Here is an 11,334-nt window from a genome sequence, read left to right as displayed (position 1 = left end):
ACGGGGGGACAGGGGAGGAGAGAGACAGGAAGTGGCATTAGCAGCAGCTTCCTCCACTTCTTCATTCAGAATCCCATATTTTCCGTCTACATGATCTTTAATCACGTCTTTGTTTTGTGGTTCTGGTCCAGGTTCTGGTTCTGGTTTCGTCCTGTTTTAATTCAGTTTTTCCTCTCTGCTGTCGCCCCCTGCTGGTCCCAGAGGGATGTGACTCCAACGTTCTGAGTTCAGACTGTAACGTCTTCCAGAAAGGCTAATAAAGGTTTCAGGTCTGATAAAGTGCTTGGAGTTGGTCCAGAAGCTCAGGCAGCCGATGAAACTCATAACAAAGATTAACGAGGCCATAAATCACAGAGATAAAGAAAATATTCTCTGGACTATCAAAGAAAACATGTGCAGAGTTTGGATTTGAACATTCAGTCTGGAAAACATGAGTTCAGTTAAATTCATGAGCCGTCATGAAGCAGAAGCTGCACATTTTAAAAAATGTGCAATTTATTTTGAAAATCAAACATCCACTTTCATTACAGTTTTAGTCCTGAGAGAAAAAGGAAAAATACTGTTTTCTAAACTATGTTGGATTAACTCTTATTCTGAAAGTTCATATTAATCAGTTAATATGATTCTTTATGGATCTACAGTCACTTTGTCTTTTGCTTGAATCCGCCCTGCAAAGGACAGAGACTCCTTTATGCAGAGGATCTGTGAGCTTTATTTTGAAAGGTCAAGTGCAGTTGATGTGTTGTATTTAGATCAATTGATAAGGTTGAACCTAATTCTTCAATAATATAACAAGAGATTAAAGCTTTTAATCTGAAAGTTTCAAACTTTAGATTTTGTCCCTGTAATGACATCATTGTCACAAATTAAATTAGGAAACTTTATAGTACAGATATTAGTAAAACCTAACATTACATTAAACATGAAACTGTAGAAAGTTACAGGAATAAAACTGTAACGCTGCACAGATCCGTTGGAATGGTAAAAAATTCTGTGTGTTTTTTTAAACAAAAATGTATTTGGATAATCATTCTGCTCTGAAAAACATCAAACCGCCAGAATTGACCAGAAGTCATCAGGAAATTATCAGCAACCAAGTGAAACTTAAAGAAACTGTCATTAAACATCTTAAATTATTCAGAAATAATAATTCAAATTCCAACATTTTTGAGCAAAAAGCTTACAAAGAAACATGAGTGAACAGAAGTTAGGATGAAAACTTTGAGAGAAACAGACGCATGTGAAGGAAACCCAGAATTAGCAGATTATGTTGGATTATGAATGTTTGACTGTCATGGACTAAATATTTTACTGGAGTTTATTATTGGATCCTTGTTGATGTAAAAATAGTTTTCTGTCAGTAATTTGCATTTTGTTTTGACCAAAACTTGAAACTGATTAGAATCCGTCAGTGGAACCTCAATAATCTGAGTTCATGAACTTCATAACGTTTTGTCCCAACAGAGAGCGAGAGCTGTCAGCTAACAGGCTAACAGTTTCTCACCTTGAACCCGAAAGGACAGGCGCAGTGATAGGAGCCTGCAGCGCCGGAGACGCAGGTGCCGTTGTTCCTGCAGGGAGCCGACAGGCAGGGGGCGCACTTCGACATCAGGCTGATGTCCACAGGACCTGGATGTTAGGGGAAGAGGAAGAGGAGGATCAGAGCTGCAACCGGACGAAACCGGAAAACGCTCCATCTGTTCAGCGAATGGGAAGAGGAACGTATCCCGCTTCAGTTAAACTCATCAACATCTTTAATCCTGGAAACATCTGGAATAAAGTTGTACATTTTCTATCTAGAGAAAAATACATATTTTACGTCAGCAGATGTCTGCGCTTTCATTTCAGCCACAGTTTATAGAAATTATAAAATTAGATAAGAGCGACACAAACAATTTAGTGAGATTCCTACTGATCAACCATCAGAACAGTCTGATTCTGTCGACAGGACTCTGCAGGAGCGCAACACTGGCTATGGCAGCAAGCCATCTGTTTGCCGCTATAGCTAGCGGCTAATAGGTGGCTAACAGTCTAGCTTTAGTGGCTAAAATCTAGCTATGTTGGCTAACTGGCTAGGCATTTCAGCCAACCAGCTAGCTGCTAACAGGCACTTTCCAGTCCAGTCATATTTATCGATCGAAGAGCTAACCGAGTACATTTCTGGCAAAAAGCTCAGAAATTTTCTAGAAAAAAATTTATTTTCCGTTTCTTTCTAGACAATTTCTGAGATTAATCTCAAAACTTCAGCCTTTCCTTGGCAGAAGTTTACTCCTCCTTTTCTTGTTTTCAATCTATAATGGACCTAATACGCCGTCGGAGTTGTCCTCCATTTTGTCACTACACAGGAAGTTGTTGTCACCATGGAGACGATACTAGAACGTATGCATGAGCTGAAAGAACCAAAACAGAGAAAGTAACAAAAACAGCCTCATCTTTGTTGATGGAAAACATTTGGAGTCGTTTTGGTTTTTACTGAATTCAAGGTTTGGAAAACAAAGATTGGGAAATTTGGGAATGCTGCTAATGGGCGGAGCTAAGCTACAAGCTCTGCGATTGGTCAGAAGTTTATGAGCGTGTTTTATGCAGAAATGTTTTTCTCCCACTGGTCTGCTTCCACTTCCCTGTTTTTGAACTGCAGACGACATGAAAGCTTTTATCCGACACGGTGAGGAAGTACGTAGATTTTTACAATTTTTTGCCAACACCTCACCTTTACACTGGAACCTGTTGAGCGGCGTGGTGAGCAGCAGCCTGTCGGCCATGTCTGCAGGTCCGGCACAGCGAGCAATGCCTGCAACAACAGCGCCACAACTGGTCAGCTTCGGGCACTGCACCACAGCTGCAAGTGTGCTGACAGCTGATTGGTTACCAGGTTCCTTAAAGCCGGCCTTGACCCACTGAGACAGCCAGCGCAGGTCGCAGTTACAATACAGCGGGTTGGCGCCGAGGGCCCTGCGCAGCAAACACACCGTCAGGACCAGGTCACACACACACACACACACACACAGAGTCAGAGCAACACCTACAGGTGGGACAGGGAGCTGAGGTGGCCGAACGCGCCTTCAGGGATGGTTGAAAGGTCGTTTCCATGGAGAGTCCTGAAGACAAGAGGCAGGAATGGAGACATGATCAGTCAGACCTGCTGGTCATGTTGTTATAGCGAAATAATCATTCATTATTTTACTATTCCATTTTCTATAAGTTTAATAATGAACTTATAGAAAATAAGTTTATTATTTTCTAATAAACGTATTAGAAAATAAGTTTTTCTAATTATTGTTACAGAAAATTGTTACAATTTAACAATTTTCTGTTAAATTGGTATTTAATACAGTTGACACAAAATGATAAAATATGAAGAATTTATGCCTTTGTGTTATTGAACAGCAGACGGCCATCTTGATAGAAGAGAAAATGGCCACCAATTAAAACCTGCATCTCTACAAACAGAGATTTATTAGTGAGGATGTGTGTGTGTATTCATGTGTGTGTTCGGGTGTGTGTTCACGTGTGCGCGTGTTCACACGCGCGTGTGTGTGTGTGTGCGTGCTTTATGAAAGTTTTGTCTGTGAGGACAGCAGAATGTCTCTGTGTCCATCCGAGTGTTTCCTGCTGCAAACTGCTTCACGTTCCATCGGACCGCAGGGACAGCTATCAAACCGGCACCAGCAGAGCTCTGTGTGTGTGTGTGTGTGTGTGTGTGTGTGTGTGGGTGTGCACGCGCGCATGAAGGTCAGCCTGCTCCATGTGTGTTTCTAATGTCTTTAAGTGTTGCTGTGTGTTTGTGTAAAGAGGTCTAACAGCCCTGCACTAGCCTCGCCCACAGGGGGTTCTGGGTAATGAGGAAGTGAAAGTGATGACTGCCTGACAACCAGTTGCTATGCGGGGGCAGAGAGGGATGAGTCCCCACGGCAACATCAACTAAAATGAAAGGAAGGAAACATGAAAGAATAAAAAAATGTGGGGTAAACTTTTCCACGTTGAAATGCTTTGTGAGATGCAGTCGATAGGCAGAGGAAAGGCCACAAACATGGCCGCCTCCGGGGGGCGGAGCCACAAACATGGCCGCCTCCGAGGGGCGGAGCCACAAACATGGCCGCATCCGAGGGGCGGAGCCAAAAACATGGCCGCCTCCGGGGGGTGGAGCCACAAACATGGCCGCCTCCGGGGGGGCGGAACCACAAACATGGCCGCCTCCGGGGGGTGGAGCCACAAACATGGCCGCCTCCGGGGGGCGGAGCCACAAACATGGCCGCCTCCGGGGGGCGGAGCCACAAACATGGCCGCCTCCGGGGGGCGGAGCCCTGCATCAGTCTGTACTTTAGACCGTCAGCCCTCCCCTGGACAGAAGTTCAAACTGAATGCAGCTTTTTGCTCTTTTTTCTGTTCGAACTGTCAACCCACCACAGTTGGCCGTGTGTTGCTCCAATTTACAAGCAACTTTAACCCACATTTGGCCAGTGGCCAAAGCTAATCTCCACCCCTGGTTTAGCACTAGCGTAGCTAAGATTCTTGTTTAGAAAATTAGTGGCTAGTAAATCTAACTTTTTGGTTAGCTGTGGCTAATTAGTGTTATTGGCCATCAACATTTTAATTCCGTAGTAAAAGTCTGACACCAAGTAAAAAACTCAGCATCAGCTGCAGAACAAATGATGCAAACACAAAAATGCTTTTATGCAGAGATAATGTGATAAAATCCAGATTTAACTTGAATTATAGATACATGCATATTTATTACTCAAATGTCAAATGGGAAATATAAAAATCTAATAATTTGGTAAGTTGTGTGAGAAAGCGCAGCGGTTTGTGTCTGTAGCCGAGGTGTGGGGGGTCAGCGAGTTTCTGAGATGGAGGGCGGACAACCGGATGGATGACGGAGCGCGAGCGCGGCCGAGCGCCGATCCATCACGTCTGACCCGGGTGGAGGAGGGACGGACGCACCTCCACCTGCTCCAGCATCAGAGACGCTCTAAGCTGCAAAATTAACATTCCTGCTGTTATTTTGCGCTGATATGACGTATTGTAAATCATCTGTTTATGTTTAATAAACATGCTCATTTTGGAGATTTTTTAAATATGGGATAAAACTAAAAGAAAAAAATGTTTGGGTTATTTAGTTTGTCATAAGAGAAAAAAACTGACATTCGTTTTAAATGTCACATGATTAACATACTGATACATTTATACATGTCACAGCTCCAAATGGAGTTAGCTCAGAGCTAGCTTATTATTTAGCAAACTCAGAGCTAAACATTTAGCATAGAGCTAAAACTTTAGTGTGAACTAAATATTTAGTTGGTGAACTAATTACATTGTTAAATAAATCTTCAGTTTGAAACATTTATAAATGAACAAACATCCTGGCTTTGGGAATGAAGCCCAGAAAACAAACGTATTTCTGTGAGTTTCTGCCTAACTAACATGATGCTGGTGGAAATCAGCTGCACGTCATTTGGATCCTGAGTTCAAATGTTTACAAAAACTGCTCAGTTTTTTCTCTTATAGTGTTTTATGTTAAATTATTACTATTATTGTTAATATTATTTATTTCTATTTTTAACACTGTGTGAACCTTTATACCTGAAGCTGCTATTAAACCTGAATTTCCCTTTTGCAGGACAATGAAGGCTGTTTCTGTTCTATTACGATCTATTCCCTCCAGTTGTGACTCACAGCAGGCGCAGCGAGCGCAGTCCGTCGAAGGCGTGGAGCGGGATGCAGCGGATCTGGTTGTAGCTCAGGATGCTGAAGGAAACAAACAAAACTGACTATTTTCTCAGGAATAAGAACATCTGAAGGCCGGCTGGATTTCCTTTAGGGGAATCAGAGAAAAGGGGCTGAAAATGAATAATTGTAAAACCAAGTTTAATGTTGGTCTGTTGCATGAAATGTCATAATCTCATAATAATCTCATAATCTCATGTGGTTATAATGGCAAGAGATATGGATGTGTTTAGGCCTGGATTTAAAAAGCACCAGCAAAGTTCAGGAAGTTGTTTCTATTTAATACGACATAAAAATCAAAAATGTCACCAGAAAATTAAATTCTCAGCAGGTTGGCCAGTCAGTGTTGGTCTAAGTTCAGCCTGATCCTACAGGTAACCTGGTAACTTACAGCGTGGCCAGCTGGGTCATGTTGCTGAAGGTGAAGGGAGCCACTGTGCTGATGCTGTTGTTGCTCAAATCCCTGTCAACAAACACAGTAGAGTCATGAACCAGCCAGCAGGGGGGGCCAGTGAGCCTAGCAGCATGCTGAGGTGGGATGGAGGGCGTTACATACACCAGGGAGAGCTGCTTCAGGGCGGCCAGCTCCTTCGGAACCGACGACAGCTGGTTCCCCTCCAGGTACCTGACAGGAAACAAGCTGGGATCATTTCTGCTCTACATGGACCGACTTCACAACCTGCTGGCTTCAGAACCTCCATAAACGTTAATAACGGTTTATATCTGTTAATAACGGTTTGTGACGGTTATTAACAGTTATTAACTGTTCATAATGGTTGGTAACTTTTAACGTTTGACAGTTAATAACTGTTAACGGTTAATAGCTTAGCGATTCATAATGGTTGATAACGGTTTATAATGGTAAATAACAGTCCATAGCTGTCATTAATAGTTAACCAAAAATAACCAAGTCTGAAGTCATTTTTTGGACTCGGCTCGAGTCTCAAAGTCGAGTCTCTGATAGTTTTCCAAATTTAAACGTCACCAAGCAATCAGAAATAAAATGTTATTCTTCTCAAGTTATTCTTGGTGAAACCATCAGACATGGTTTCCTGAATCATGCTGATCCTCCTCAGGTCAGAAGTAGGTCATGTGGACAGAATGATGGAGTGTCTTCTCCAGGCTGATCAATACCTAATCACTGCTATTGACCCAGCAGCCCCGGCCCATTTCACAGCCGCTCTCTGCTGCTGCGTGGTTCTGGTTCTGCCTCAGAGCAATAACTCATGATTACTGCTGCAGGTTTCCAGACCCGACTCCGGTTTACTGAAAACACATCTGCTCCAGCCCACTCACAGCTCCGTGGTGTCCTTGGGGATGCCCTTGGGCAGCGCGTGCAGGCCGCGGTTGCTGCAGCGCACCACTCCGTCTGAGCATGTGCAGACGTCAGGGCAACCAGACGCAGGAAGGCAGCCATTTTCCTCGGCACCTGGACAGAGAGAGGAGACCGGTGAGAGGAAAAAGGATCCACCGGTCCACAGCTCCGAGTCTAAACCTGAAACTGGAAAAATGTTATATTAGTGAGGAATTATTAATGACATCATGAAGAAACAGCATTTATCTGGCTCATATCTGCAGCCAGCTACAGGACAAACTGCAACCTGTGGTGACTAGATGTTCCTCTGACGGAAAGTTTACATTTTAAATAAATTAATGTTTCCAAACTAAATTTAAAAGAAATTTTTTTTAATCCAAATCTTAAAATCAAAGGAAAAACACAGCAGCTCTTTAAAAAATAGATCTATATAAATATTTGTGTCACTGCTGGATGAGGTCCTATTTAACTGAGCCTGATTGGTTCTGTTAGAGTAAAACGGGTCGACACAGCAGAACCTCCCTTCCCAAACAAACAGCTGCATTTTCACATATAGATTCACAATTTGACATCTTGAAGAAAAAAAATGTGCTTAATGAAAACAATTTTGAATTTTTTTTGTTTTTTGATAAAAAGGATGAGGTATTTTGGTTTATTTCTTGAAATAAACCAAAAGTGGCTGGAAGATGATGGAGCTGCACGTTTTCTAATGACTCATGTGAACAAACTTATTCACATGTGATTTTAATTGTGTTTCTTTTTTAATGGAAACACTGCAGTTACATTAGGAGAATATTGACAAATTTATATTTATATTATACATTTATAATGGAAATGCAGCTTCTGTCTCTTATTTAAATACACTGTGTTTACTGTGGGTCTAAATCTGAAGAAATGGGGCAAATCCTGTGACACTTCAGGTGTTTTCATGTCCATAAAGCAGGTTTTCAGTTTCTGATGGTTTGTGTGTCTGTGTGTGTGTATGTCTGTTTGTATGTGTGTCTAGGTGTGTGTGTGTGTGTGTGTTGGTGACGGGTGTAAAACTCTCGGTGTCCTGCTGCATCAGGACCAGGTGCTTTTATTGTCTGTACATCTGCAGATGAAGGTTAAATGTTCTATAACTCATGTAAGTTATAAATTAATGTCACTAATTAACATTTGAAGTAGTAACTCATGTCTGCATCTGTGAAGCTAACTGAAGCTAACTGAAGCTAACTGAAGCTAACTGAAGCACAGCTGCTCCAGACAAACGGAAGGAGCCGCTGTAGTTTGATAAATTCTCTGTCGCGTACGGCACATTTGCTTTTTAAGACGTTGTGGTTGTAATGATACTCATTCACACAAACAGGCTGATTGCAATCACATCACTCAGCCTCTGATAAAAGGCTCAGAGATGAAAGCTGCTGTTGCTCTTGGCGTTCGGTCGGCAGCACGGCTCTGGTGGAGAACGCGAGTCGCCCAACCGCCGTCCCGAACGTAAAACAGCCCAGTGAAAACCACAATGAAGGATAATGAGAGCTGCAAGCCGGGCCAATCACAACACGACTGGAACTGGAGTTTATGTGTAATCTAAAAACGGAAAGCTGACGGCCTCCATGTTGTGTTTGAAACGCCATAATCTGAATGAGACACTCAGGACAAACATCGCTCCTCACAGGCCTGCAGCCTCCACCAATCCATTAATCTATCAATTATTCTGGTGATTAATCGATTATTCATCAGAAAATATACTATTCTATCAGTTATGCTGATTTATTGATTAAACATCAGAATAATCTATATTTTTTATCAATTATTCTGATGACTAATCGACTATTTGTCAGGATAATGGGATATTCTGACTATAAATTGATTAATCGTCAGAATAAATCATTGTTCTGTCAATTATTCTGACAGAACAGAATAATTGTTCTGTCGAATTAATAATCAATTATTAATTGAGTAATTGATTATTCTGATGATTAATAGGATGAACATTTTTTAAAAGGAAGTGATTTAATTTGATTTCCTAAAATTTAAAACCAGGATTCCTTCAGTGGATGTCTGGTCATTCGGATGCATCTTCTACAGATAAAGTCATGTTTTGTTTTAATATTTATATATTTTGTTCAGTTTTGATTCTACTGCTCTGATCCGTTTGGATTCCCGTTAACAATTAATTGATTACTAAATCAGTTGATGATCAATCTAAACGATTAATCGCGATTAATCGTTTCAGCCCTGCTCCTCATGTCGTCGTTCTGCATTCGTTGCTCCCTCCGGCCGTTTTGTCGTCGTGGTTTTATAGTCAAGCTGATCTCTAAATGTGGGAGAAATGAGCGCTTCCGGCCGACGAGGGCGCCGTCTGTGAACGCGAGTCTGATCTGCAGCGCGGCGCTCCGGAGACCGGGGCAGCTGCCGCCTGCGGCTGACTCACGCTACGTTAATTGAACTAACATCTCAATGTGCGCCAAATATCTTCTCACAAATTTAATTAACTTTACCGTTCCCCCAGCTGCATCTGGACACCTTAACGGCCGTTTCAGCTTGCTAAAAATAGACCCGGTGTATGTGCAGGGGCGTGCGCGCGCGTGTGTGTGGAGCACACCGTGGTGGACAGTGTGTTTGTCTTCACACCTCTGACTGTTGGTTCGGAGCCAGAGAACAATCGATTTCATGTTGCTGCTGATCCAGATCTGTGATTTCTACGACCTGAGCCATGAAACAAAGGTCAAACAAAACGCCTCATTTTCACCTTGCATTAAGGATTTACCGCGCTCCTCCTTCATGGCAATACGTTTTATTTTAGAGGGATTCAATGGATTTAAGGTTGGACATTAGGCTGGGCTGATTTAAGGGCTCAAGGTGGGACGGATTTATGAAAAGGTCTGAGAAAAGCTCTGGTTTCTACAGGAACCGACCAAAAAATCTCCAAAACCATTTTCTGGAAACGGAAACAGGAAGTTAGAAAAGTTTCACCTTCTACAAGAACGCTGAAGAAAAATCATTTACAACATTTAATTTCCCTTTGAGGCCAATAAAGTATTTCTGATTTGAAATTCATCAAACAACAAAAGCTGACGAGCAGAGACGGGGACGGATGGATGTTTGGTTGGATCAGATTTTCGGCTCTTAAAAGTTTTTTGTCTCTGGAGATTCTTGGAAACTTTAAATTTTCACTTCATGTTTGACCTTCATACCATTTAATGAGAAAAGTTCAGGTTTCCTCCCTGAAGCGTTTCAGGGTAGCAGCATCATTAGCATTAGCATCATTGGCATTAGCATCATTAACATCATTAGCATCAATAGCATTTGCACAATTAACATCATTCGCATGAACATCATTCTCATAATTAGCAACATTAACATTAGCAGCTTTAGCATCATTAGCATTAGCATGCCTGGTGTCTGACCGTCGCAGGTGAAGTCGGGTGTGGCTACGTCCTGGATGGGGATCTCCTTCAGGAAGCCGGGCCTCTGGCAGCGCGGGTTCCCGCTCACCACCCGGGTCTTCTTCAGCCACTGGCCCAGCCAGGCCAGGTGGCAGTCGCACAGGTACGGGTTGGATAGCAGGTTACTGTGGACAGGAAGGGGTCAGAGGTCAGGGAAAAACTAAACTTGATTCCATCCACAGCTCCAGTCAGAAATAACATCCCATAACAGAGATTAGCTCATAAAGTTTGGATCTGCAAACATAAATGTATCTGAAAGAAGAGAGGGAAGGTTGTGTTTTATTTTCATCCATTCAGAGAAGAATGGAAGTGAAAGTAAAGGTCATCTGCTCCATTTGTCCTCCCCTCATCGCCTCTTTCTCTTTGTTTCTGTTTCTAAACAGAAAATTAATATTTTACATGGAAAAAATTTACAAATTTCCAACTGATTCTCATTAACTATGAATTTCCTGTCAGATAATGATGCAGAAGGGAAGCCAACCAGCCAATCATGTCTGGTTGCTAGGGAAACAATAACAAACATTTGGCCAATCGGCATCGCTGGAATTATCTGGGTTATTCAGAAATTCACCCTGCCATAGAAAATGAGGGAAGTTTTGGGTTGTCTTGATGATAAAGTTTGCCAGATGGCCACTTAGCTACAGCCTCTGTTTCATTAGCATTAGCTTCCATATTGCTTTGTTCAGCTGCAGCTGTTTTAATCAGGTGTGAATTTTACTGGGTTTGTATGACACTTCTGTTGCTGTGGTTAGCATGAAGCTAATACTGCTGTGGTTAGCATGAAGCTAATACTGCTGTGGTTAGCATGAAGCTAATACTGCTGTGGCTAGCATGAAGCTAATACTGCTGTGGTTAGCATGAAGC

At 42.2% G+C, this 11,334-nt stretch overlaps 1 protein-coding gene across 1 annotated transcript in view; it reads right to left on the bottom strand.

The window, feature by feature from the left end:
- The window catches only part of LOC103130784 (slit homolog 3 protein-like), a 68,548-nt gene that overhangs the window by 12,750 nt on the left and 44,464 nt on the right, over positions 1 to 11,334 (bottom strand). Inside the window, exons 13-21 of the mRNA XM_007542284.2 lie at positions 10,432 to 10,595; positions 7,021 to 7,153; positions 6,281 to 6,349; positions 6,116 to 6,187; positions 5,674 to 5,745; positions 3,027 to 3,098; positions 2,870 to 2,952; positions 2,711 to 2,791; positions 1,505 to 1,629 (exon numbers count right to left, since the gene is read on the bottom strand). Of these exons, the coding sequence (XP_007542346.1) occupies positions 1,505 to 1,629; positions 2,711 to 2,791; positions 2,870 to 2,952; positions 3,027 to 3,098; positions 5,674 to 5,745; positions 6,116 to 6,187; positions 6,281 to 6,349; positions 7,021 to 7,153; positions 10,432 to 10,595 (871 nt within the window). The remainder of the gene's footprint in view (positions 1 to 1,504; positions 1,630 to 2,710; positions 2,792 to 2,869; positions 2,953 to 3,026; positions 3,099 to 5,673; positions 5,746 to 6,115; positions 6,188 to 6,280; positions 6,350 to 7,020; positions 7,154 to 10,431; positions 10,596 to 11,334) is intronic.

This window comes from Poecilia formosa, unplaced genomic scaffold (genome assembly GCF_000485575.1).
Source record: "Poecilia formosa unplaced genomic scaffold, Poecilia_formosa-5.1.2 Scaffold674, whole genome shotgun sequence".
Taxonomy (NCBI): domain Eukaryota; kingdom Metazoa; phylum Chordata; class Actinopteri; order Cyprinodontiformes; family Poeciliidae; genus Poecilia; species Poecilia formosa.
The sequence above is the reverse complement of the archived record's forward strand: the minus strand, read 5'-3'. Positions and strand labels throughout refer to the sequence as shown.